Source organism: Calonectris borealis, chromosome 30, assembly GCF_964195595.1.
Source record: "Calonectris borealis chromosome 30, bCalBor7.hap1.2, whole genome shotgun sequence".
Lineage (NCBI taxonomy): Eukaryota > Metazoa > Chordata > Aves > Procellariiformes > Procellariidae > Calonectris > Calonectris borealis.
In genome coordinates, this window is record NC_134341.1 from 1470625 (window position 1) to 1498123 (window position 27499).

Consider the following 27499-nt stretch of genomic DNA (forward strand, 5'->3'; position numbering starts at 1 on the left):
CCTTTCTTCTCCGGAGCTTGGAGGCACCCGCCTGTGCTTGTGACCTGGCCTGGGAGCTTGAGTAGAGTGGGGAGATGCAGGGCTGCGTATTTGGGGTTGGGGAGAACAACCCAGAGACCCGTTCCACCTTAAATACGGAATTTCGGAAGGAGTCTGCAGGACGCTGAGATGGGACAGCCACGCTGTGCATGGTGAGCTTGGCTATTATCTGTATCTTTGTCTGGCGTGGAGGTGGCATATCAAGCTCGGTCATTGGCAGAAGGCTCTTCTTCCATGCTTTGGTTTCCAGCACGGGATGGGCGGACCCAGGGACTTGGTGGGAGAGGGGTCTTGAACGGGGGGTAGGGAGGCAAACCTTGCTATTGCGAACACAAAGACTGGCTCCCAAGACGTGAGGGAGGTCTTGCTCTGAGCCCGAAGAGCTGCGGCGTGGAGGAGGAGAGCACAAAGGTGGCACCGAGAAGGGAGAGCCAGGGCAGGAGGACACAGCAGCGCCGACTCCTCAGCCAACACAGTTTCTTTTCAAAATTGGATTTTTTTAGCCTTTCTGAAAGCTTCCTATGCATTAGGCTGGCTCTGTAACCTGCCCATCAGGCCCAGGCTGGGGCAGTTTGGGACCAAACCCGTATCCAAGGGTTTGGAGGATTTCTGAGGGATACCTGATCGATGACCGCTTAACTTCTGATCTCCCTGCCCGTGTCGGGCAGACTCCGAGTGCCCCAGTGCCGGGGTAAGCAAACAGGGCTTGTACAACCCTTACAAAGCCAGGGCTGGAACCTGCTTTTCTAGTATGACAGACCAGGTCTCAGCCACTCTGCCTTTTTAAAGCAAGTGTACTCAGAGAGGGTTTGGCTTTTCTGCCTATAACTAATTTTTTAGCCATTAGGTAGACGGGGCAAAAGTCCCCGCTGGATTTGTCCAAGCGGCTCATTGCGGAGCTGTTGGAGGTTGGTTGTGTTGCAACGCCTTGTCTCGTGCGGCGGGTCCGTCCCTGGCCGTGCACCGGCTGCAACGGGCGTGCACGGATGCTGAATCCCCCCTTCCTCATCAGCTGGATGCTCCATAAAGGGAACAGGAATAATTCACCTGGATTAAATCACAAGTCGTCTCTCTCCTTCCATCTTCAAGGCTCTGCTGTCGTAAACAGCTGCTTACTGGAGTAGGTAAGTGGAGGCAGCACCGTCCTGCCAAGCCCTCGTGTCCACAAATGACTAAATCCTGCCTGAAAAGTCAAAGTATGAAAACATTATTTTTTGGTTTTGGCTGAGCCTCGTGGATTGCTGGGATCGAGCCATCTTGGCTGCCCGGCGGGATAGCAGAGCCGCCCCTCTGCATGCTGGCTGGGGCTCTGCCCACCTTGCAGCTGGCGGAGGAGGGTGGAGGAAGGCTGGTGCGGACGTGTTGGGGGGCTGGGGGGAGCTTGGGGCACGAGGAGGTGCCTGCGGGCTGCCGCTGCCCCAGCGGCGCTCGGACCGGCCTTACAGCCCGGGATCTGCTAGCAGCACTCTTGCAAAAATTGTTGTGCCCATTGGCAAAGTGTGTTGGCAGGAGGGCTGGAGGGCGGTGCTGCGGCTGCAAGCCCTCGCAGTTCATAAATAACTGTGGGGGCTGGAGAGCCGGGCCGGTGTCTCGTTGAGGAGCTGTCGTGCCAGCCCCTGTGCAAATGCAGCACCTTGCCTGCGTTTTTTGGCTTTTAAGCTAGCTTTTCTCTTGCGTGCGCTCCCATGGCGGGGGCCTGTGTGCAGCCGGGGTTTCTGTGTGCTGCCCTCATTTGCTTGCTGCTCCGACATCCCGTGTTGGGACGGTGGCCGGTCGCCTGCTTGCGGGCAGCCCTGCCTGCCTGGAGCTGGGTCGGGAGCCTGGTTGAACCGTGCGGTGGGTCCGTCGTCCTGTCGTAGCCTGGCTGACTGGCTCTGCTATCAGTTCGTAGGGAATAGGTGGATATGAGATGCGAGACGCTAATGTTTAATAGGGCACTGGTCTGGGAAATGACAGCTCGGAGCAGCTCTGTGCTGAAGACTCTTTGTGCGTTTTGATGTCTGTTTAATATACGCTGGAGCAGCAGCCTAAGAGGGTGGAGAGCAGTCTATAGTAGCCCAGCCCAAGTAGGTGTCCTGGAGTGCTCCTGGGAGCGTGGATCTTGCTGCCCGAAACATCCAACGCGTCGCACCTGCAGTATAGGCTGCTGCCAGAGCAGGTGCCTGCAGACTCAGCGGTGCTGCTGAAAGACCCCTGGCTCTGGGCCCTGCCCCAGCGGAGGCCACTTCCTTCTCTAAACAGCACAGCAGCTTGTAGCCTGCTTGGCCTGATTGTATCTGTGCTGTGCTTTGAATGCCAGCAGTGATGGACCAGGCAATGCAGGAGCCACTGCGCATCCCTGCCCTTGCTCTGCTTCCTGTGCTCCCAGCTCCCCAGGATTTCCCAAGTGTACCCCTCTTCTCCTCCACCCAGAATAGCCCTTGCAAAGCTTGGTTTCCCAGTTGGCCAGCAGAGATAACATAAAATGGGTGTCTGCTCTCCTCCTCCATAAGCTCCAGCCCTTCGAGGTGGTGCGTGGGTCCACCCCCCTCGGACCCAGAGGAGCTCAGCACGAGCCTGGACCCCTGCCGCCTGGCGAGGGCTGCAGGGACAGAGCTGAGGAGCCTATGGTGCGGGAGGTGAGAAATCGGGGTGGGGAGAGGAGGCAGGGTGCTGGGGAGGTGGCGGTAGCAAGGGGATGTCCAACCCCCATCTCCCAGTGAAGAGGTAGGTGATGTGGTGTTTGCTCATAGCATGATCTGATGTGATGCATAACTGGGGGACACTCGTGGTTTTTCAAACCTCTTTAACTCGGCCAAATTTATAATCAAACTTTGCTTCAAAAGAGTTGGCAGCCATGCTCTGGGTTGTCCGTTTGCAGTTGGAGAGGTCAAACGTGCCTGTGTGTCAGAAGGGGAAGCTCGAAGCTGGTCAGAAATGGTGGTGGGAGTGGACCATCTCTTTGTGTCTCATCTTCCTTGCTTGCTCCACAGGCATGGCTTGCAGGGGCTCAGGCAGCAGGCTGTGGGCAAGCTGGGATTGCTGCTGGTGGAGATAAGAGGTAGAACTTGGCTTCAAAGGCTGTAGCTGCTCGGTCTGGGTCAAGGAGAGCAGCAGCAGGCCTGTGATGCTACACTGGACACTTGTCTGCTCCCAGTGGCTCTTGGTGTCCGTTCCATGCCTCCACAAAAGAAGCGCCCCTCCAAAGAGCAACCTCCATCACTGCTTGCAGGACCTGACACTTCTGAAAGACTCTGCAGTATCTGGATGGAGATTAAGGGTGGGGTTTAAGGCCAAAAATTAGGAGAATTTCCTGCTGCTAGAGACGGAGCCTGGATAATGCTGGTTTAGGGCTTCGACTCCCATCTGCAGCCTCCCCGGGCTCCCAGGGGAAGCTGACCTGATTCCCAGCTTGCTGGGATTTCCCAGCTCATGCCTAGTGGCAGGGTTAGTGCCTCACTGGATCTATAGGCAGTTTGTGCGTATGGATCCCCAGTTCTCAGCTGTCTTCCGCGTTCACGGCAGCGCGATTCCCAGGTACGCGGAGCCGCCGACACGCCGCATCCTGCGGTAGGACAGAGCCTGGCAGCCGAGACACCCCTTCTGCGCGGCCAGGCTCAGTGGTGAGACGCTGGTATGCAAGATGTAAACTCAATACCAAAGTTTAGATTACAGCCCTGCGAAAAACATCAGCTCCCCTAAATGGAGCCCAGATGGTGGCGGAAGCTGTGCAATGCATCGAAGCCGAGGGCCAGGAATTGCAGGAACCGTGTGGGCAAAGGGACTGGGGCTGTGGGGGAGGGAGAGGAAGGGAGGCAGGGTTACAGCTCACGTAGGCTGCAACGCGGGCCGTTGGCTGCTGCCGTCTGCATCAAGGGTCAATTCCTAAACCAGGCTGGTTAATCTCCTTCGTCCCCTTAAAAACAACCTCGGACGACGAATGTCTCCCAAGTTGCATCACTGTAAATGCAGCATTTCCAAAGCTGAGGTTTCCCACAGCCCGTGACAGCTGAATTTGCGGGCGTAAGAGACCAAGGGCTCTTGGGCAAATTAGAGGAGACCGGGTAGATCTGAGGCAACGAATACACAAGCTGTGTTCGCTCGGGAGCTCTACCAGGAGAGGAGTTTCCCAGTTTCCCCGTTTCAGCAGGTTCAGAGCCGCTGAGCCCAGGGAGAGGGTCGAGTGTGTGTGGGGGGAGCCTGGAGACGGAGCCGTGTTTTGGGTCAGACGAGCGCCGACGTGCGCCCCAGCAGCTGGGCGATTGCAACGGGCGAGCGCAGGCTACGGGGAGGCTGACCGTGACTCAATATCCTGGTGTTGTGAAAAAAGCAAACGTCCCGGGGCACCGCCGAGAGCGCTGTCTGGGAGGCTCGGAGCCATCCTTCCCCCCGCTGCGCTGCGGGAGCTGCGGGAGCCTCTGCCACGGCTTGTTCTGGGTGTTTGGGAAAGTCGTGGAGCGATTGAGAAGTGCCAGAGGGACCACAGAGCTGGTGTGGTAGGGCTGGACCCCGCGAAGCCAAGCAGTGCCAGTGCGTGCACAGGAGACCGAGTCTCCAGATGATGCTGCGGTGGTGTGAGAGCAAGTTATTCCCTTCCCGGGGCAGGGATGGCCTTGGGCTGCAGCAGGCAGACCCCTCTGGGCCCGGACAGATCCAGTGGTGAGGGTGTGCTGGGAGGTTTCTCTGGGGGGTTTGGCCACGTTAGATGAACGTTGGGAATGGCCGAGTTAATTGTCCCCTCTGTGAACTAGAGGGTTGGGCTGAGGTGATGAAGAAATGGGGCTCTTCCTGAGGTTGTTCTGTCAAGAGAAGTTGCGAGGAGACCCCAGACACATCCAGATGGGCTCAGTGCTCCTCCGTTAGGACCCCACCATCCCTCCATCCTCCCTGCTCTGCCCTTCCCACGTCTCCCTCCCTTCCCCTCCTTGTAAGAGCTGCGGCACTTTCCAGTGCCACCTGCTTGGGTGGTAAAAAGAGGACTGGGGCTGAGCTAGGGAGAGGGCGGGAGGGATGGAGAGGAGCAGGAGCACTCCTGCGGGCCCCAGCACCGCTGCCGGCAGCCGGGTTGCCGAGGCCGGCGCGGGTACCAAGCCACAGGACCTGCGGGTAAGCTCACCCACGCGGCGTTCGCCTCGGAGGAAGGCCCACATCCCTCGGGATAACGGTGTGTGCAGGAGTGTCTCCCTCCCCTCGGAGATAAGTTTGTGTGCAGACACAGCCTGGAGACAAACACCCAGGAAGGCAAACATCCAAGTCGTACGCCTGTATGGACACGGAGCACCTGCAAACACTCGCTGCGCGGCTGTGCCCGTCCTCCCGGGGTGGCACAGCTGAGCCAGGCGGGTGTTCGGCGCTTGCCGGACCAGCACCGGACCTGGGTTTGTGCTAGAAAAATCACGTTTAGGGCTGCGTGGTGCCCCAAAATCTGGGGATGCTCAGGGAGAGAGAACAGGCGGGGTTTGATGTCATCTGTGCATTGAGTTGGCTGCAGCTTTCAAAGATGCTCAGAGCATCTTTCTGCTCAGACCCAAGTGCTGTTATACCCCAGGGTTTTGCATGCCTGGAGGATGCTGTCACCTTTAGGCTATGAATTCAGTTTTCCAGTAGCTCTCGGGTAGCCTCCACGCACAACTGGAGCCTTAAAAAGTTCCTTTAAATTGCGGGAAGGGTTTTTGTTAAACTCCTCGTGTCTCGGAGAAGTTGTGAAATTGGCACAAATGAAACTGTTGCTGGCACGGCCTCGCCGCAGTAGGAATGCTTCGTGGGGGATTTCAACACGCGTTTTGGGGACCCTGCTTTCTGGCTTCTGTAAAGGGAGCTGAGCCGGGCATCTGGGCTTCGCTTAGGTTTGGGGGAGAGCAGATCTGCGCAGCCGACGGAGCTGCTGCTCAGTTCTTGGGAGCATGCAGGATGGGTTTAACCCCTGAGTTTTAGGTGTCTGCAGTGGTGGCATTTACATCTGAGCCTGGACCACGTGTTGCCGCGCTCTGGGCAGGCGGAAGAGCTGCTGGGGCAGACAAACCGCGCCGTTTTAGGATGTTCATGACGGGATTATGGCTGGTGTCTCTGCAGCCAGCTCAGACATCTGCACTGAAATGTCGACTCCGGCAGATGAATCACAGCTGTAGCTGGTGGATTTGGATCTTACCCTGAAGTCAGGCTCCAGAGTTTTATTTTTCAGGACTGACTGGGAAATAGTTAGGGCACCGTCCCGTGTATCCCAGATGAGATAAGGGGCGTTGGGGGTTCTGGTGATGGTCAGCCCTGCGCGTGCTGCTCTGCAGACACCTCCCAGCATATCCTGCAGAGGCCGTTTCTGCCCCCCCAGCTTGCCATGCTAATTGTAGGGGCTCTTGAGACATGCTTTGGCACTTCGGTCGCACCATGTGGTTACTCTGATTAGAATAAATACCAACAGTGGGTTGTAACCAAGCAGGAGGTGGCGGTTCTGTGTCTCATCTGTCACTGAGAGCGCTTGCTGCAATGCACCCTCAATTCTGGGGCGAGCAGCAACCTGAAGAACCCTGCACTGACAGGTAGGAGCCTTGCAGAGAGTCGGGCAGCTAGGCATCAGCTCTGCGCTTTTTATTTTTGTTTGTAAATACTGCAGGTGAATGGTAACCTTCTTCCTTGGGAGGATAAACTAGTCTTTAGACTTTGAAGACTAGGAGCACTGAGTTGGTGGTCCGTAGCTGCAAAGTGCTCCTGATGTGGATGCAACGGAGCAGTAAAGATGTGCCTGCAGCTTGTCTCTCCTGGGCATCCTTTGCCCTCTGTCTCCCTACGCGTGCGGGACTGTGTGTACTTCTTGCTGGTTTTGCTAGTAGAGGTTTATTTGTCAAGGATTAACAGCACCCATATCCATGAGCAGGAACTGAGCTGTCAGGAGAGAGATGATGCTGGTCCCGCTCAGGCAATGCCATGGTGGCTGTGCTCCGAGTCCTCAAAAATAACTGAACAGGGCTGAAGGCTCCACCGAGTCTGTGTTTCTCGAGGGATGCCAAGAAGCATCAAGTAAGAGTGTCATCACCTCTGCAGTTCATGACTCTTGAGTGGTCTTAATGCTGTGGCCAGCACTGTGTTCTCTACTTCAGAAAGGGCAGTGACTCAAAGGAAAAGACTCAAAAACTACAGAACTGTAGGATCTGCCTTGCAGGGAGAGATGATGATGAAGCTCGGGCTGGTTATCTCGGCAAAGGAGACGGAAGGCATCAGCTCCTTTGGCTGATGGACCAAAACAATGATGTGTTGGAGGCAGAGGTTAGCCTGCGGTTTCTGTGTTGGCCCTGTCCATCTTATGTGAACAATCCCAGCAATGCCACATCTGATCTCTTCTCATGTCAAATCACAGCAGAAGGGAGCGCCTGGGGAAATGTCTGGAGTCTGCTCCTTCCTTGGCCAAAGATCTACAAGTCTTGTTTGCGGTTCCTGTCAGTTTTATTGGCTGCCTTTTTTGTTTGTGTTTTGAGGTGTGGATTTGTAACAGTGATGATGACGAACCCTTGAAAGATCTGTCAAGATCAAGGAACTGGGAGGTTTTTGGTTTTGTTTTGTGTTTTTTTTTCCCTTGGTGGGACCTTGCTGTTAGGCTTGGATGTCTTGTTGGGTCTAGCTTACTCATGAGTAACTGTGCTGGTTGGGTGGAGGTTCACTCTCTCTTCTGCAGGAGCCCAGACTGGATGATAGCCTGTGACGGCGATGGGAACAAGTGATAGCGCTTGGCTGCTTCCCCGCTGGAGAGGTTGGGATGCTGGCACGGAGAGGCCGTTTCACACCACGTGGACGTGTCTGGGACAATGTGCCAAGCGAGCGAAGAAGGTGGAGGGTGTGTCTGAGGAGAAGCCTGGGAGGGGTGCAGGGTGTAGGATGGGGTGCTGGCACATCTGGAGGTGGGACAGAGAAACTTGCAGAAGGATTTGTGGGTTAGGCCTGGTTTGAGCTTGGGTGTGTGCTGTATCTGCACAAATCTGCATGTCCTCCCTTCTGCCATCTTATCTCCTGGCTCGGTGGGGGAGGCCTCCCAACAGTGCTGCCTGCCGGAGGAGATCTTTGCAAAACCCCACGGTTTTCCCCTCTGTCCGTGTGGCTTCCACGTTCATCTCCTCGCAGCAGCTCTTGCGCATTCCTGACCCTGGAATGAGAGATGAGGCTTTGCCAGAGCTCACCCACCTACCGACCAGTCTGATACCAATAGCCCAGTTCAGAAGAGACGTTCCCAGTTACGTGCCGCTGGTTGCTTTTCTGATGTACTTAGCATTAGCATACAGATCTCCCAGTCGGAGAGATGGGGGTACCCCCAATAAAGATCTCACAGCAGGCTCTGGGATGAGCAAAGCTCCATAAGTGGCATCTGATTACAAAACCTGGTGGTTTTATTTTGTCAGAATATCTAAATTAATGGCAGAAAGGCTATGACTTACGTGACTTTGAGGCGAGGGTTTGGTCACGGGTGAATAGTTTCCAGCAGATTTGTGTTTTAGGAAGCCATTTGACACGTTGTCTTCACGAGCCTGAACTGAAGAGCGCGCTGAAATTGCCGTGGCTGGAAGGTGGCTGATGTGGGAGCAGGAGACCTGGGTGAGAGCAGCGAGCGGCACCGCACGGTGCCTACGGTCACGAGCAGGGGACGGTGGTGTCTTAGTGGGCGGTGGTGTTTGCAGCTCCTCCGTGTCTAGAAATTCTTGCTGCGCTGAATAAGAAAAGGGTTAGGAACTTTATGGCAGGGAATAGAAATCACAACCCAAAGGTCTGGCTGGGAGTTGTGACTTTCACGCAGAAAAAAAGAGCCCTGCGAGGCACAGACTCAGAAGGGAATTGGATCTGGGGCTGGGGTCGGCGGATTTAAGCCTGGAGCGGGGCAGGGGTGTTGCGGGAAGGGTTCGTGCAGCTCAGGGCTGTCTGTGCCGCTGGATGTGCCCGCTCCTGGGTCAGGCTTCAGCTCTGGCAGGGCTTTGCTGAAAGGGGAGGCCAAACAGCTGGGAGAGGAGGTGAAGCTGGCAGAAATGAGGCCTGCAGGAGCCTGATTTATCTGGGAAGATTAAAATACTTTTTATCTAGCTGAAATCACGGCCTCCGTCTAGGCTGTGCAAGGCAGGGGCTGTGCTTGCTCGCTGTTAGCTCCAGATCCCTACCGCTCGCTGTAGGAGAGTCTCCTGCTACAGCTCTGCCAAATCGGGAATTTACCCAGGCATTGCTCCATGTCTGTCTGCAGCCGAGACGGGGATCGGTAAAAGCTGCCGCAGCACCTCCGGAGCCAGTCCCTCCTTCCCTTTTGGGTGCTTGCTGCCCCACGTGTGCAGGCTCGCCGGAGCCCAGCGAGCTGGCTGCTCCCTGCGCCCGTCCCTGGGCTCCCAGCTTGCCGTTTTTGTTTCTCCAGCAGCAGCCACATGCCCTTTCCGCAGCCCACACAGTTTTTCTTGGGTTGCGGGAGCCCTGGCAGCAGGATATCGGAGCAGACTTCCCTGCCAGGGCTCCGAGGGTGGATAGACCAGCTTTTCTCCTTCCCTTATCACCTTAAGCTTCGGGAGCGGGGAAGCCGCTGCACAGCTGCCGAGCCGTTGGAAGAGCTTTTTGGTTTTGGCAGCAAAGGGAGGACATCAAGGGTTGTGATGGCTGCAGAGGGACCACCTGAGAGAGCATGGGAGGCTGGCAGCAAACACGGCTGAGCAAAGAAATGGCAACTGATGTTGAAACTCCTGGAAAGGGGAGAGTTGTTGCTGTAGAGGGGGGGGGAAATAATATGGAAGCAGGGGATGGCTTGCCACTAGATGGAGCGAATGGTCTTACGGGGATTTATCTTCAGCCGCTGGCAAGTTCAGTCCAAGACCTTTGCTGTGGGAGTAGGTCCCTTCTGCCTTAAACTGCTGGACTTGCCAGCGGAGTTGAGCTGGCCATCAGCGTCTCCTCCAGCACTGCTGGGGAGTGGGTGGCGCGGTGGCCCGGGGGTCCGGGCTGTCACCACCCGTTGGACGTAGAGCGGAAGAGTCACCTCTAGATACTGTGAGCACAGAAGTCGAATCCTTGAGCTCTCGAAGCCTGTGTCCTTCAGCAGGAGCAAAGTTTGGGACTCTTCAGGGTGAGAGTTTCCATGTGAGTGTGGAAGATGGAAGAGTCATGCAGTGACAGGACATCTTTTCCAGCCTTGACGGAGGGAGCAGTGGAGCTGGTCCTCCTGGGGCTTTGGGTAGGGGCAACAGCCTTTTGGGAAACCACCTGTGCAAGAGCTGGAGACGTTGCCATCGTGATGTGTGCGGATTTGCAGCGGGACCTTGCGGAAGAGCTAGCTGCTGATCTCTAGAGCTGCGGTGCTGGCTCCACTGGCCCCACGGGGAGCTGGTGACCTGCAGCAGGGGACCGCCGTGTCCCCTCCTGTTCTCCCACCTCTTGCCGTTGGCAGAGGAGGCTGCAGACCCCCGTCAGGAATGACACAGTGCTGCAAAAGGAGATCGACGTAGGAAAACCTTGGGCTGCCCCTCTCCGGTGCCGGCTGGGAGCATAAGGAATCCCTGCAGCAGCAGCTCCCCGGTGACGCAAGCGCCGGCGCAGCGGCCCCGCCGGGGTGAGATGCAGCGCTTTTCCCCCCGCCCGCGCACCAGGGGAGGGGTGAGCTACAGCAACAAAAATGCGCCCTTCCACTTGGGTGACTGCTCCCAGTTAGAGATGAAAACATTTGTTCCTGAAATTGGAGTCATTCCTGGGATTGCAACACCCAGGCTGTGTTTCCAATTAATCTGCTGAAGTCGTCATGCATTTCCAAGTGCATTGGCTCAGCAGAGAGAAATCTGGCGCTGCCTTCGCACTGAAATGCCAGCTGAGATGCGCACGGTGTTAACTGAGGGGAGAAGGGCCCCGGCAGGCTGGCCCGCCGGCACCTGGCACGGGATGGCGAAGGGGCACCGGGCAGCGCCGGCACGGCGGGGGGATGTGGCAGAGGAGAGAGCAGCCTCCTCCTGGGAACGAAAACACTTGAAATAGTTGTTGAATTACTGTCGGGTTTTTCCTGACTGGTTTCCTTCTGTTTCTGGGTGTGTGTTTTGTTTTGGGGAGAAGGGGAGGGGGGTGAAGTGAGTTATGCTTGGTCCGTTCGCTGCATCTGCAGGAGCGTATTTACAGCCTCGCTGCCTCAGCGGTGATGAGTGGGAGAGGTTTGCCGTGCGTTGGGGATGGTGGTGCGACCTCTCAACCCCAGACCCTCCCGCGGGGTGCTCCTGCCCCCGGCGAGGCGGGTGAAGGCTGTTTTGTTTGGGAGTTGAGCGATCCCTGAAGCAACGCCTGCGGCGCTGCGCCTGGGTCAGCATCTGGGCGCCTGCGGGGCGAGGGGCGAGCGCCGCCGGCTGCGGAGTCCGGAGCGCGGCGGCCTGCAGAGCCGGCGTGGTGTTGGATGGTGGGTCCTGGTGGTGCGTCTCCACGTTAGGCACCTCCCCAGGGAGCCGCTGGAAGGACAGACGTGCCCTTGCCGATGGTGGGGGGTTTTTTTTTTTTTCTCTCCTAGGGCTGCTTTTGCAGAAACCAGGGTTCCCGCCTGGAGCTGGAAGTGACCCGACACATTCCTCTCATCTCCCGTGTGATTTCCTGAGAAATGAAATTGGATCTCGAGCCCGGTCCCAGCTGGGTGGGAGCGGTCCAGTGCGTTAGCACAAACACTCATGGAAAGGCCGAGCTTGCGTAGAAATCTTCCCTTTCCAAGAATGAGGTTCAGGCTGAGGCCCCCCTCCCTCCGGAGTCAGCAGGGGTGACGGGCAGGAGCGGGGAAGGGGGGACGGGGAAGCTCAGCCGGTCTCCTGCCACCGAGGTCACCGGTGGCTTTTCCCTTTAGGGGGAAGCGTGCAAACCGCTTTTGCAGAAGGAGCGTGCAAACTGCTTTTACCTGTTGGGAACCGGAGCTGGGATGGCGAGTCGGCCTGCCTCCAGCTCCCCGCGCTGCGGAGCCCCTCTCCCCGCACCGTGGGGACGGCGTTCCCTGCGTTCCTGCAGCAACGCTTCATCTAGAGCTGGAAAGCGTTAAGTGAGGATGGTGACAAGACCACTCCCAAATTGGATCACGCTTGCTTTCCCATCTGCGAGGGCAGCACCGGGGCAGCATGTTCTTCTGTGGGAGTGTCGTGCAAGCCTGTGCACCCTTCTCGGAGGCCAGCGCAGGCAGGCGGCCTGCGGCAGATGCGTAAAAGCCTGGAAAAAAAAACCCCAAACCCAGGGAAGCGAGGAGAGGAGGGGGAAGGCAAGTTTACCACTGGTGTTTAATGCCGCAGTGCGTCTATATAATGAATGCTCTTAAGGATGTTGCGCTAACTTCCCAAGTTATTTGCTCCAGAAATAGAGCTTTCCTGTGTGTCTGTATTAGAATAGGTCTCTGTTGCATAGATTTTTAACAGCGAGCGTGTAATCTTTCTATATTTGCTTGCAGGACAATAATGCTGATGCTTTCTATTTTTAACACATCAGCAGAGTAAAAATGCTTGCTTGGGAACCTTCAGGGAGCGGAGCAGCTCTGCTCGTAGTGCTGCCTGCACGGCCGGGCTTCGGGAGCGACGCCAGCAGCTCAGCGAGCAGCCTGGCCTTTGGGAGCGCCTGGCCCCACTTTTTGGCAGGTAAAGAGAAGCCAGTCTGCACAGGGCTTGTCTCCCTGCTCCGGTGGGCTCAGCAGAGCCCGTGCTTCAGGGTGACAGGGCTAGGCAGTGGTGGGGAGGAGCAGGGACGTGTGGCATCGTCCGTCCTTCTCTTCCTCCTGCTTCTTCCCCGCTGTGGCCCTTCGAGGCTGCGGAGGTGGTGGGGAGCGCTGAAGGGTTTGTGGGTCTGGCTCTGTTGCTGACTCTGTGACGCTTGTTTGGGTGGTGTCAGCCCTGAAATCCCAGCTCGGGTCCTAAAAGCATCTTTTATATATATATATATTTTTTTTTTTTTTTTAAGAAAAACAGTTTCTGTCACCACCTTGATCATGAAAAAGGGCTGCAAGCGATAACCTGCAAACCCTTCCAAAACAAGAGGTGAATAACAAAACTGGCACCGACTTGAGTTGCAATCCCAAGTTTGGGGACTGATTCATAACTTTGAGTGGTTCTGCCCTGGCCAGGTCCTTCTGCCACCCTCATCTGCTCAGGCTGCCGTCAGCAGCCATCCTCCGGCAGGACGGGCTTGCGTTGGTCCTTGCAGGATTTTCCGGCTGCTGACGTGCGTGCCGGAGGAGCCTGAACACGTGCACCTCCCATTTGGAGGAGAAAATAGGAATTTAGGGTGGAACTTGCTCCCTGGGGGCTTTGTTTCGCCCTCCAGGCTGGGTCCAGAGAAAGTGTCTTCTGCCGTCTTGGTTTTTTTTTTTTTCCCTGCAGTGGAAAATCCCACCGGTCTCAGGAGCGGATTTTATCGCGGTGTTTGTGCCTGTTGCAAAGACTCTGGTTTCCAGCCCCTCTGCGGGACCGCGTACAGCGACCACCGTGTTTCCACGGCAGCTGGTGGCTGCCAGTGGATTTCGGATTAAATCCGAGACCTGGCCGTTGTCCCTGGGGGGTCCCAGGTGAAGGTGGAGGCTGTGCCTGCGGCCGCCCCTCCTAGACAGGGCGGCAGGTTTGCATTTCGGGGCTGGTCCTTTGGGGCAAAGAGGCAATTTTGGTTTTGCCGTACAGGGCTGCGCGGGGCTTGGCCCCCGGCTGGGACAATGGCAGGAAGCCGGGAGCCGCGCGCAGCTCCTTGCCGCTGGCCAGGCACCGCATCCTCGCGGAGCCGAGGCTGCCTCCGCCGCCGCTCCTCCCTTGCTATTTCCATCGCATTGTCCGGAGGAGAGGAAGGATGTTTCCAGCCTTCTTCCTTTTTGCCTCAAAGGGATATGGGGTGGGCGGGGAGGGGAGGGGAGAGGATTTTTCTCGCTGGCAGTTGTGCAATAGGCACAATTACTGCTATTCGAAGCACCGTCCCGCTCCGCCCAGGTCAGGGGGGTGATGCATCTCGGCCTGAGACGTCCCCGAGGTCTCCCCTCCTCTGCACAGTCTTGGCAGTGGAGATGCATCTTGTCCCGTGTCCTCGCTGGCAGCCAGTGGGCTCAGGCGCGTCCTCCTGTGCGAGGCGGGGGCTCGGAGCTCCGTCGGAGGAGATGCTTCTGTAACGTGGCTCTTAGTGGACACGCAGACGTGGCCGGACTCGTGGTGCCCAGCAATGCCGGGGGAGATGCTGCTGCCTCCGCATCCCTTGTTCCCAGCGGTGGGGTGAGGCTGTCGTGACGTTGCTGGCGCTCAACGTAAGGTATTTTGGGAAAGCAAAGTGGGATCCTAATGTTATAAACGCCCTGAGCGCCGTGTCACGGTGGGGATGGGCGCGTGGAGGTGTCGTGGTGGGGCTGCAGGGGGTGGGAGGATAATCGCTGGCCCCTCGGCGGGGATGGTTTCGGGTGCCTCTGAAAGCGTTAGAAGAAGCGTGCGGTGGAGAAAGGGAATGGGGAAGGTCACCTCTTGCTTTGTGATGGAGAAATATGGCCATGAAAGGGGGTGCTGGCTTTTTTGGGGCTGTTTTTAGTTCTTCATCGTGTGGACAGGGCTCTGATGATGACAAAGAGACGCTGCAAAGTCCTTCCTGCATTTTAGCACATCTCCCAACTGCTGTGGCCCTGCAAAGTCGAGGCTCCTCGCTGCGCCAGAGGAGGCTGGGCTCCCACGTGCCAAGAAGTGAAAGCAGAATTAATTAAGATGGGAAATGATCTTAATTTGCTCCAGCTAAATCCCTTTAGCACCAGTAAACCCCAAATATTTGAAGCAAAGGTCTTGATGGGAGAGGTGTGGCCGCACTCTGACCGTTCAGAGGTGGAGAAGTCGCCCGTGACAGATCTCTGAGGGTTTGACTGTATGGGAGAGTTTTACCAGTTTTTACTGGGGTGATTGTCGCTTCCTGGTAGCAGCCAAACTGGGAGAAGCCCATCTCTTACCAAACTGGATCCCAGTTCAGCTGGGATCACTCCGGGACAGCCAGAAGAGTCCAAATTCAGGTCTCACATGTGCTGGCCTTGAATCTGTCCTGGGACAGCCCCAGGACTTAGCGGCAGTGCCGATTTTCCGTAGGGGAGTGGAAAGCCTTAAGGATCCCTTTTGGCTTTTTTTCTTTGCTTATACCGAAGTGGATCGGGATGCAGTGCGGCTGTTTTGTCCTCCTCGAACGGCATCCACCGTGCGTGGTACCCGTCACGTGCCGTTCTCAGGGACACCCTCCGTACCCCGCTTCGGAGCCGCTGAACGTTTCTGACAAAGCCCAGGGTCGGGGCCAGCCCGCATAACCTGCCAGGAATACCGGGAGCTCCCAGATCTCGCTGCTGACAGGAGGTGTCCAGCAGTGCCAGGGCGATGGAGCAATTACTTGGCGGCTGTCGGAGCCAGCTCTTTGCATTAGCGAAAAATGTGAACGATCTGCAGGCTTGTGAAAGTACTGTTTGTCCCCGGGGGGTCGGGGTAACGACCTCGCCTGCGTGTCCTCGGCGGTTTAAGCCTTCCTGATGTTTTGGCCACTCGTGTCCCGTTGCACGTGTTGGCGTTGGCCACCCTGCGGTGGGGCACACGAGGGAGGAGAGGTTGCGTGGAAGGAGGAGGAGATGCGCAGTTCAGTTGTCTCCTTCCTCCTCCGTGGTTTTGTGGTTGTAGGGAGGCTGTGAGCATGGAGGACGCAGCAGAATAGCAATTCTTCTGTAAACCAGCTTAGAAATGATGCTGGGGGAGCTGATGCAATAAAATATCACTTTAGGCTGAGGCAGAAGTTTTTCCCCATTTTTAAAAAATAGGAGCAAGTTGGGGTGTAAGCTTCGTTATGGTCTATCTTATTGCACGTTCCCGTTTGCAAAGCAGAGAGGGTCTTGTGCTCGTCTCCAGCAGCTGCCACGGTGAAGGGAGTTGGAGTGGGCACGCACGGGTGCCGGAGCAGCGCTGGCATCGTGGACCATCCTCTCTGCTCCACTGCGGCTTTTGCTTCCCCGACAAAGACCTCTGCGTTTCCACCTGCTGCTGCGTGGGGCCTGGGTGCCAGCCACCTGCCCGAGCCCACGCAAAGCCTCCCTGTTTATTTTGTCTAAAAGCAATATCCCCCAAAGCGGGTTGGGGGGGGGAATACCCACTCTGGCTTAATTGCATTTAATGAGTCTGATGGGGCTGGCTGCCAACAAGCCGAGGGCTTTGCCAAGGTTCGTACTTGCCCGTGAGAACTGCAAGGGTGTGGTGCGTGGCCGCGCCTGGCTTTGCAACCACGGGGAGAAAAGATCTGAGAGCTCCCGCCACCCCTCGCCGCAGTCGTCGTGCCGCTCGCCCGATGCCATCAGCCCAGCCCGCGTTGCAGGGCTTAGCTCTACGGGCGTGTTGACCCCAAGGACCTGGAGGAACACGATGACATCTATAGGTGAGCGTGCCAAGCGGGTGGGAAATATTCCTTGCAGGCATTACAGGGGTCTGATAAAGATGGGTTTGTATTAGGTGCACCTTGAGCATCCTTTCCTCTGCAGCTGGGTCCAGTTCAGCTCCGCAGTGTGCATCCAGCCAGGCGCCGTTGCTTGTTTGATCATAAAGTGAGTTTTAGGGTCCTGGATGAGGACGTGGTTTTGCTGAGTTGACACCAGGTCTGATCTTGAGAGGTGCCAAGGGCTCAAATCCCAACACGTGCACTAATTCCTCAGTGTCTGAGGTTAACGCTGCTGCGCTGGGCTCACTGGGGGTTGGTTTGTTTATTTATTTTCCTTTTTTCCCCCGTGCTTGAGCGGCTCAGCGGCAGGATTAACCCTGCTTTCTGGGTTAAACACCCTGGGAAGTGTTGCTACATGAGTGCGGAGCGCACACACCCCACCGCACCCTCCGTCCCTGCCAGGCGCTTTGGCTGCCTCGGGGCACCCGCGTTCTGCAGCCGTCAGCTGGGAGCCGGCCTGCGTCCTCCTCCGAGGTTTCTCCCTGCCGACTGCTGTTTGCTCCTGCTTTTTCCCTGGCAGGCTCCAGCTGCATGTAGGACACTGGGTCCTCCTTGCATTTCTTCACCCCCAGCTCTCACAGAGACCCAGAAATCCTGCCTGATGACTTGGCTGTGCCGTTCCTTGTAGCTTTTCCAGCCCGGGTGGCACTCCCCGGCTTCAGCATCATGGAGCTCTCCCCAGCATCTCCCCCAGCTGCTTGCATGCACCAGTGCTAACCCAGATTTACCCCCCAGGGCGGCTGTCACTGTGGTGTGGCAAGAGGGCTTGTTGGATCCAGGCACGTTTCAGCCTCTGCGTTAAGGATTTGATGCCTGCACTTTGCCCAGCTGCAGAGATGCCAACTTTGAACCAAAGGCGGTGCTTTCCTAGCTTCTTCGGGAGCACCAGGTACGGGAGGCAGTGCCAGACAGCCCCACAGCGAAGGATACCAGAAGTGTATTTGTGCAGGAAACTGAAAATGTTGCGGCTTCCTTCCTCTGACATAAATAGCTCTCGCCCTAAAACCCAAGTCTCCGCTCTGCGTGCTGGTAATCTCCGGCACTGGCTCGAGGGGACGCTGAGACGGGGTGGGCAGGGGTTGGGGACCACCACGTGCTGTCCCCTGGCCTCGCAGAGCAGAGCCTCCTTGTTCAAACACCTGACAGTCAGCACTGGAGCAAGGTTTGGGGTGAACTCCAGTTGTAACTTTGCTGATGGCGGTTGAGCAGTCTGTAGATCCGCACGGGGGATTTTGTTTGCGCCTCTTTCCCTGGGATGCATCTTATTCCCATGGAGCTGAGGCTGCCGGTGTTTCTCCCAGCTCCTTGTTCTCCTGCTCTCTGCATTGTATGGGGCCTGAGGTTTTTTTTTTAATTTTCTTTTCATGACCGAATCTGCCTTCCAGCCCAGCCTTGAACCTCGGCCAGCGTTTGCCAAAGGGATTTCCTTCTCTGCAGCACGCAGAAAGGCTCCAATTAATGGGCAGGTCCCCTTGAGTAGTCACTCGATGAGAGTGGGTATTGTGGGAGTCCAGGCTTTTTGTCTCAGCACTTCCAGATCAAGCAAGCACCGCTTCGGAGCCCTGAGCCCTTCCCCGGGGGCTTGTGAGTCAAGCTGGGCTCTTGCCGTGCTGCATGCAGCAATTAAAAAAAATAAATATGTATGCTGAGCTGTAGCGTTGGTGACAGCAGCCCCCGTGCAGTGGTGACCCTTCGCAGGCGGTGCGAGGCGAAGCAGGTTGTAGGTTTGAGCCCAGTGGACGGAGGCGTTGCTGCGTGCCGTGCCCACGGGGCGCTCCGTGCCACGGCGGGATGCTCCCAACAGCGGCTTTGTGCACGCAGGGGGTGACAGCAGCGAGGACCCTCCTCCAGCGGCCCCCGGACAGGCTGCGGGCAGCAGCGTGGTGCGGGGCAGAGGTGCTGACGAGCCCATCGGCGTGCTGTCCAAACCGGTTGGGAACGCTCTCCTCCGCTTATGCAAACGGCTGGTAATTGAGGAGAGGTTCGTATAATCGTTTGATCTCTCCTGTGCTTCCCTTGGCACGGAGGCCGCATCCTCTCGTGCTGATGTAATCAAAGCCGGCGCGGGAAGACGAAGCGTCCTGCGCCGAGAGGGTGCTCGCTCGCTTCCCGGGAGTGCTCGGCCGCCGCGCGGCTCTGCCTCTGTTGGCATCTACCTGCTTGGAGAACAGAGACCCAGAGGAGCTTATCTTGCCGGGACAGAAGGTCTAAGGAAGATCTGTGCTGGCTGTAGGGAGGGAGGTGATGCTGAGGCTCTAGTCTGGACTGTCGCTTCTTGCCAGCAGCCTGGTCGAGGGAGAGGATGGGGCTGTTAGAAGACACCGGGCTGCTCCAGCGCAGGCAGAGCCGGGGGACTTGCTGGCTTGGAGCTGCCGCCTATCATCTGCGTTCATCTTTGCCTGTGGGCCTTGGCAGTATTTAAGCTTTCAGGAGCACACCGCAAACCCTCGCCCCTTCTCCGGCTGCTCCTGTAGCTGTGTCCGCAAGGAGAGGGCATGGGCGGTGAAGATGCGTAGCAGCCCTCGGCGGGGTGCGTTCGCAGGGCTGGCGGGGCAGGCGGAGCGGTGGAGCTCAGCGTCAGCCTGCTGCGGAGAAAGGCTTCGGGGGAGGACCCGGAGGAACGGCACTGCCTCTCCATCGCGTGACTCGGGATAGCACGATGTGCGGGGCTACGCCGACCCGCCGCGGGTGGCTCTCGAGCAGGGAGTAGCCGGCAGACCCCGTCCGGGCTGTGCGACCAGGTGAGGATGGTCAGAGGGGAAGGAATCCAGCGGGGTGGGCTGCACTATTGGGGGATGTTTCCCTTTTGGGAGGGGAGACTTTTCCTGAATCTCGGGAGTTTCCGTGAGCAGAAGCTGCCTACGCTGTTCTGGGGAGCACGAGGCGCCGCCAGGCAACCTTGGCTTTCCTTCAACAGAGCCCTTTGGTCATGAATTTCCCTCTGTTTCGGAGGAAATGGCGGTTGTTGCGAGGTTTCCTGGGGATACCTTGCACTCCTCCGCACAGCATCCTCCCCCAGGGGCCTTGTGCTGCTATTTGGGACGGGGTTTACGACCGGTGGGGGTGGGAGGATGCAACTGCTGGCAGGAAATGACTGCCAGAGGTTTCCAGCTGTGCCAGAGCCGTGGCGGGGATGGAGCCCACTTGCTGTCCCTCCGGTCCCATGTCCCGGCTGCGGTTGCAGGAGATGAGCTTTTCAGTCCCACCTTGCACCTCGGGCTGCCCACGCTCAAACCGTGTGGCTCAGGGACCTAATCCTTCTGCAAAGAAACTGGTAAAACCACTATTTATTTACTTACTTGCTTTAGACGCGCACAAGCACACATATACCTGCCCATATACCCTGATGGTGCCATATATCAGGGCATGACCGAGGAACAGCCGGCAGGGACGGGGATGCCTTACGCTGGGATCGTAAGCAGCTATTTGCGAAACCGCAGCCGCTGTGTTGCTTGCCTGTGGTGTGATTCAATCCTGCCTGTGCCCAGCTCTTTCTGTGGCTTAGTACCTGTGTGTCCCTGGGACCGAATGATCTCAAATTTAGACTTGAAACCTATCGCCAGGTTTTGCTGTGCAGGTTCTTCCTCTGCACATTCATGGTTGGGTGTTTCGAAGGCTTTAAAAACTCATCCCAGGGAGAGGGGCAGCATCCAGGGAGCTCAGCCCCTGGCACGTTTGCAGGTTGCTCCAGCTCCTCTGGGAGCTGTACGTGAGCACGAAGGAAGTTGTCTGGCGGTTTAAGTACTGCCCGTGGCGAAGTTCGGGTCCGATACTAAGGTTTGGGGCTTTGGGGCGACTTAGCATGATGCAGTTACCTTGGGATCCTCTTGACCAGCTTCGCCCTGCAGGCAAAATGCTTTCAAGGCCAATCTGAACATGTGGATTTGAGAGCACGTGGAAAACCTGCCTTGGAACAGGCACCTAAACACACCTGTGTGGATCTGCTCCCCCACCGACCGCATCCGCGGGGCAGCCCGGGGCCCGCACGCAGACCTGGGCCAGCGAGGAGGGGGCTCGCTGGTGAGGGAGAGCACAGGCCCCCGTTATTTCCACTGCGGGTGCAGCCGGACCACTTCCACGAATGTTTTATTTAGTCCTGAAGTGTTCACTATACCTCTTCCTTTGGCAGCGGAGTCCTGCCTTCTGCTCTGTCTGGATGCTGTGGGAACGTATAGCGTGATCCCTTGTCTCTGATGAGCCTGGATGGGAACACCGATATCGGCGTGTGGGTTGAAACACAGAGCATTAAAAATAGCAGCGGATCCAGGTACAAAGCTTTTTGCTCCGTGTCCTTATAGCGCAGGCTGGCCTCGACGCACCGTGGGATTTTTGGGTCCCGGAGTCATGAGTTTCAAAATGTAACTACGCACATTTGTGGGGAGAAAATTCCGGGGAGGGCTATTAAATGTCTGACTCAAAGGTCACAAGCCACAAATAACCAGTGAGAGTAATCAGGGGAAGTATCTCGCCCTGATCTGCTTCCCGAGGCCTGATGTGGATCTCGTTTACAGGCTGGAACAGAGTATTTTCTGATTTATGTGCTTGAAATACTAAATAATGTGCTTTGCTCACAGGTGCAAGTGCGTAGTCTGGGTGACTTCAGGTGTGTTGCTTTTAATCCTGGTTCATGACTTCGGTTGCGGAAAGGGTTTTGTGATGCACATGTGACTTTGCCAAACTTTAATCATCGTCTGTCTCAATTTTTTTCTGAAAACTTTCTGCAGAAAAAACTTTGCAAGAATCAGAGTAGAAAAATATGGTTTTACCTTTGTGGAAAAACTCTTGGGGGCTTTTCATAGAGAAGCATCAGCCTCTTCTTGTTTTGGAGCAGGAATTTGATGTCTGGTAGGGAGGAGAGGGATCCACCCACATCTGGCCAATTCATAAAGCCCTTGAAACTCCCAGTTAACATGCTCCATAAAGAGTTATCAGAATTTGGCAACCGACCGCTCCAAACATTACATCTTCCCTGAGCATCATCTGTTCTCTTATGGCTCATGCGGGACGCTGCGTACGGCCTCTCCGCTCGGGGACAGCTGCGGCGGCGCAGGGCTTTCCCCGGAGCTGCCTTCCCCGGAGCTGCGCGGCGGCTCCCCTGCGCTGCCCCGGCCGCCGCCCGGCAAGGCGAGGAAGGAGGAAAATGCCCCAAACGCTCAGATTTCGCGGGGTCCTGCGAGGAAGCCCCCCGGGGACGCGCGAGCAGATGGAGGTAGGGGGAGCAGAGGGGTGCGTGGAGCACTGGCTCGGGGTTCCCACTATCCCCCCGAGAGCCGCGAGACCCAACGGCAGTGCCTGTGTCCCCACTCCTGGGGTAGCTGGGCAGAGATACCGGGGTGATGCTGGTTTTGTCATTTTTTGCTTGCCTTTGAGGGGAGCATAGTGTTTGGTCCCGTAATTAAAACCAGCATCTTGGTGCCTACACCCCAGGGGCCAGGGTGAGGTTATGCGAGGTACCCCGACTCCGGGATTTCCTATTTCTCGAGTTCTGGCTTTGTGATCTTAATGTTATTTCAACAGAGTCCTTTTTGTGTGGTTTCTTATTTAAGTGTTTTTAATTTGAACAAATTCCCTCCAGCTAATTTTTGTTACTTGTGCGTGGCTCTGGAGAAGACCTTTTCCTTTTATTAAGGAGGAATGTTTTTAATCACACGCATTCTTCAACCCGGCTGAACTCTGAACCTTTCACAGCTAATCAACATAAGATGGGAAACGGTTTTAAAAAAAAAAACCTGCCTTTAACTGCTGCTCAGCCTCAGACAAAGCTCTTCGCCATGTGCGATCGCCTTGCGGGCAGCGCTGGCACACGGCACGGCTGCACCGCGCCGCAAAACCCGGCAGCCTGCCTTCATGGCAGGCAGGGCTGAAGGCAGGGATGCACGGAAAGGCGTAGCTCAGATGCGACTGGTTTGCTCCTTAATAATCTGCCTGCCCTTCTTTGTTTGCTTCTTGCTTTATTTCCCTCTTATGTAAGTGCAGCTCTTCGCTGATGGCTGACCTTGCCTCTTTAAAAAGATCAGGAAATGCCAAAGCAAAGATTTCTGCTGCTTTTTTGGGGGGAGATGGCTGGCCGAGAGCAGCAGCGTGACCAGTGATTTCCCCTTTGGGGAGCGAGCGACACAAGCACCGGATTACCACCCCCAGCCTGGGAAACTCGCTGCCACCAGATTTCACCCTGGCCAAAAGCTTAGCAGGAGTCCGGGAGGCACTCGACTGTTTGCAAAGTGGGGAGCCCGTCGCCGGCTGCACGCTTGCTCCGTGTCTCTCCCCACCTTGCCGGCGAGCACACGGGCCCTTGGAGCGCTTCGGCTGTTTTCCCTGCGCTGTGCCGTGCCGGCAGCCTGGAAAATGCTGGTAACCCGTGCCGGGTTGTTGAGCACAGAGCTTGCATTCATGCTTGTACTGCCAAAGGCTTTCCCAGGGCACGCCGGGGAGAGACTCTGCGCCGAAGCTCCTCTCCTTGTGTTGCAATCTCCCCTTCCCGTGGAGGAAGGGTGGAGCTGCAGCGGCTGCTACCTGCCCAGGTGCGGAGCGGTTTGTGCAATGGGCTCGGCAGCCCCGGGCGGTCGCCTCCGCGCGCCGGGACCGCGGCGTGGTTCTCCTCGGCTTCCTCCCGGCGCGCTGGCGTAGCGGCGTGTTTTCCTGCCGGTGACCTGGCTGCGCAAGGTGACCCAGAAAAACAACCGCTTGGTGACGTGACGGCCCCGGTGCTTCTGCTTTAATGCCGGGCCGTGTGGTGCAAGGGGGGACAAGGCAGCAAGTGATCCCCGCAGCCACCCTCACCCCCTGTCCAGGAGAGGGGCTGGTGCTGCCTTGCTTCACACCCCAAATACATCCTGAGTTGTTTGGGCTGAGCAGATAAGCTTTGCAGTTGATGGTTTATTTGGCAGAAGCAGGGAGGAGAGGGACGTCTTTGCAAAGAGGCTGAGTTTTGCTGTGTTTTAATGGCAGGGTCATTTGCAAAGCCGTTTGCTCTGCGAGTGCTGCCCTGGTCCCCCCACGCTGCTGCTGGTGACATGGGGGCTGCTGAGCCCCTGCCAGCCCCAGCACTCGTGTGAAGACGAGCTTGCCACCAGCGCCGGCCTTCCCATGCGAATGTTCTTGCGAACTAAAAATAATTCGCAAAAATGTTGGCAGCCGGACATCCAGCCGGGAGAGGAGCCTGTCCCAGAAACCTTCCGCCTTTTCCCTGGGTAGGTGCTCGCAGCTCGCTTCTCCCTGTCCCGGCGCTCGGCCCCGCTCCTGGCCATGCGGGTGAGGAGGGAAGGACGATGGATTCGGCCCCCTGAGGCTGCACGGGGCCAGCGGAGCATCCCGGTCTCAGCCCGTGCATCCCGGTCCCAGCCCCTCTGTGGCCACGTGTCGTGGTGCTGGTGGCTTAGGAGGGTCCCCTAGGAACCGGCAGGACCCGGGCTGGGTTGGGGAAAGGGGCAGACCCCCCAGGAGCCGTCATGGGGCTGTGCTTTTGGCCTTCTTTGGGTGAGGGGAAGAGGAGGAGCTGCTCGCCTGGCTGCCTGCCCCCTGAATCATGTGTGAGCATCGGAGGCTGCCGGGGAGGGGAGTTGTTTACTGTAACTCTTGGCGGAGGTCCCGGCATGAAACCCCAAATGAATTCAAGCTGCAACGGGAGGTCACGGCTGAAACAAACAGCTCCCAGGGCAGGAAGGGCTTTGCAAAGGGGTCCAGAGCTGCTGGAGCCCGGGCTGGAGCAGGAGGGACGCGGGGCATCCCCAGGGAGTTGCCACATGCAGGTGCCACGCGACGGAGGGGTCCCAGCATGGGGACGGTGGCCGAGGCTCCTGCCCAGGGGCTGGGCTGCGCTCCCAGCACCGCTGCCCCTGGCCGGTCCTCGTCCCTCGCCTCCCTGGCGCTCGGCATGTCAAGCGTCGTGTTTCTAAGCTCTGGAAAACCGCCCTGAGTTTTGTGGCTTTAGCCTGCGCTGGCCGGGTGCAAAGCTGCAAGTCGGGGTTTTGCGCAGGCTGGGACGCCCGTGTCGCCCCGGGGCACTTCAGGCCAGTCCGTGCTCCCATGGTACCTTGTTTTCATCCCATCTTCCCTCTCTCCCGCCTCCTGAACAGCCCCGTTTTGCCAAAACGTCCCCAGCTGAGCAGGGCCCGGCGTAGCGGGGTGCTCCATGCGCCATCGATGTGCAGAGCTGGGGGGCCGTGGCGGGAGGAGGGTCCGCACAGCCTCTGCCGGCGGCCGCTCTCCCTGGCTCTGGTGCCTTTTGGCCGTGGGGATGCTCGACAGCCTTTTTCCTGGCTCCGGGCGAGCGGTGAGGAGTTGTTTTTCTGGCTGCTGGCCGCTGGCCTGCCCGTCTCCCTCTCCCCCAGCACATGCGTTCCCTCCCACTTCTCCTCTTCCGCTGCTTCGGAGTTTGTTTTTAAAAAGACTAAAACAAATGAGGTAGAGAGATTCCCAGAGACCCCGCCGGTGCCGTCCCCCTCGGCTCTGTGCCGCCGTCCGTGTCTCCCCCTCCATCCCCGGAGGTGCCTGTGATACCCCCTCCTGCGCCTGCAGTTCCCCCTAGACCTTCTCGCCCCTTTTTGCCCCGGGGAGGTGCTGGAGGGCAGCCTCGGGCCTGAGGATGCTGCCGATGGGGAGGTGAGAAGAAGCCCGCTGCTGCTGAGCGTTGGCTGGTGGGAGCTCCCCGTGGGCGTTTTTAGCATTGCAAGCAGAAGGCGGCTGTGACAACTCTTCTCTGGATGCCATCAGCTCCGAGGATGGAGGCTGTGGCTTGGTGGGCTGGTCCCTTCCTCCTTGTACCCCTGCTTTCCCCTCCGAACGATGCTCCTGCAGGTAAGCAGCCCTTCTCAGTGTCTTGAAGCTGAGCCCGACGGCCGTGGTCCCCCAGCAGCCCCGCTGCGTTTCCCCACTGCGTATTCCCTTCGTGGTATACAGCAGGACGGTGACATTTGGCTGGAGGGGACCGAGGGATGGCTGAGCTTCAGCGAGCTCCTGCAGATAGGCAACGTCACGTGGCGGGGATTTGGCTCAGCTGGGAGCTGTCAGAAGTCCCTGTTTCCCATCCCGAGATTTGCTCGTTACAGTCTGTCCTTGTGTGGCTGCCAGCAGCCCGGCACGTCGGGTAGCGCTACACACGCCGTGCCGCGGCCTCCCTCCAGCCTTCCTCCCGCCGAGCATCCCCGAGGGGCTTGCCCATCCCTCTGGCATCCTCCTCCTCACTGGGAGGTGGGAACACACGTAAGCCGAGAAGCAGGAGGTGACAGCCCGACTTATCGCTTGCATCCTTCAAAATCACTGATGTGTAGCAAGATCCGAGGCCCTTTGGGGATTGCTGAAGCTGGGAGGTTTCTGGAGCAGCAGGCAGGTACGGCCTCCCAGGGCGCCGGTGCTGGCACCGTGCTGCAAGGAGACGGGACCAAGCGCTGCAGCCTCTCGGGTAGCGCTGGGATGAATTGTCAGCCCCGTGGAGGACGTCAGCCTTTTTGGGACCCCTGGCTTCTTGCAGGTGTTGAAGGGCCCATAGAGAGAAGACTTGGGGTCTTCTCGCTTAGGGTAACTTCGCTTGGACTCTTCTTCGCTCGTAAAAATGCAGCTGAAACGTGCTCATCTGCTTTTGCCACGCCTGACCCCCGAAGGGGCTGTGGGGCTCATCCTGCCCATCTCGTGGCATCGCGCCACGTCCAGCCCCGAGGCCTCGGTGATAACGGGGCAGAGGAGCTCAGCGGCTTTCAGGCTGCGGCTGTTAATCTTCCTCAACCTCTGTATCATGCCGGTTACAGTGGGGCAGGCAGGGTGTAGCAATTAAAGCCAATTAGCCAGAGACAAATTAAATCCCAGGCAGTTATCAGCAAGATGGAGGGAGAACGGGATAAACCCTGCAATGGGGTTTCCTGGGAACATCAGGTCCTTCTCCGACATAGGCTGAGGTCAGGGACATTTCTGTCCTGGAGAATTGAGCTGGTGCCGAGAAGCGTTTGCCCTTGACCAGAGGGAATTTTTCCTGCCTGGGCCACGCAGGAAAGCCAGAGCTGGCCCTATTGCAGCAGGGCTGTGCACCCCGTCGTCTGCACGGATCTGTGCCTGCGGTAATTAGTAGTCCCCGTGCCCTCCTTGGGTGAACACGCTTGTGCTCTTTTTCCTTGCAGGGAGGCGAGGGCCGGGGCGGGAGTTTGCTGGGTTTCCCCCTGGAAGAGCTGTGCGAATGCTGCATTACAGGGCAGGAGCCTGCAGAGATTTCTCCTGCAATATTGCAGTCATCAGCACAAGCTCCCTGATGCCGTTGAGGCTGAGGTTTGAACAGCGCAGGGTGTGGTTCTCTGTCTATAAAGTAACATTTGCATTTGGGGTTTTTTTTTAATTGAAACTGCTTTTGGAAAACAATTAGCTCTCGGGCTGCAGTGGCCTTGGCCCTGCGTCCTGCAAGAGCACCCCCCTTGCAGTGTCTTTTCGTGCTGAATTTCCTGCCCACCTGCCTGTTTCCAGCTTCCCCCGTGCTGCAATGCCCGTGGCGAAGCGTGAAGCTGCAGTGGCCACGGCTGCCTTGCATTTGGTTTGTGGGTCATTGCGGGGCTTGTCCGTGCATCCTTCAGTTGCCGCTGTGCTGGCTCATCCCCTTTCTGCCCGTGCCTGGCCGGCTCGCTGCCTTCTCGCTGTGTTGTTTGGAGCATCCCGCTGCAGAGGTGCAGGAGGAGCGCTGCAGCTGCAGGCATCCCTTGGCTGGGTGGCTCTTCTGCAGGTTTGTCTTCTGTTTGCTGCAGCTGGAGGCAACCAGCTCTGCTCTGCGCTGGCCCATGGCACGTGCAGGATAAATCAAGCAAGGCTTTGGAGGTGGTTGGTGAAAATCCCCTGCCGCGGTGGGTGCTCCAACACTCTGTAACTGGGACTATTTTAGGTGTTCCCATGAGGATGGGGGGTTCACCACGCGGGGAGGCTGTGCATCCAGGCAGGGTGGGAGCGTCTTAAGTTTGCAAAGCAATTCTCAGCCGTGGTGTCAGGGAGAGATGCCTGCAGCACCTTGGAGACTCTCCAAGGGTGTATGATTTACAGGATTTTTTTCCCAGATGATGCAGGCGGAAGATGGTGCGTGGCGAGCCCTTCT

General features: G+C 57.4%; 1 protein-coding gene across 4 annotated transcripts in view; it reads left to right on the forward strand.

Annotated features, from left to right (window-relative positions):
* HDAC7 (histone deacetylase 7) overlaps positions 1 to 27499 on the forward strand; it is a 55619-nt gene that overhangs the window by 11711 nt on the left and 16409 nt on the right. Inside the window, exon 1 of one of the 4 annotated variants that reach the window (XM_075133974.1) lies at positions 20565 to 20704. The exons of the other annotated variants lie outside the window; for them this stretch is intronic. Coding sequence (XP_074990075.1) covers positions 20641 to 20704 — 64 coding nt within the window. The 5' untranslated portion in view covers positions 20565 to 20640. Of the gene's footprint in view, positions 1 to 20564; positions 20705 to 27499 lie in introns of those variants that run through there. 4 annotated transcript variants of the gene reach the window in all.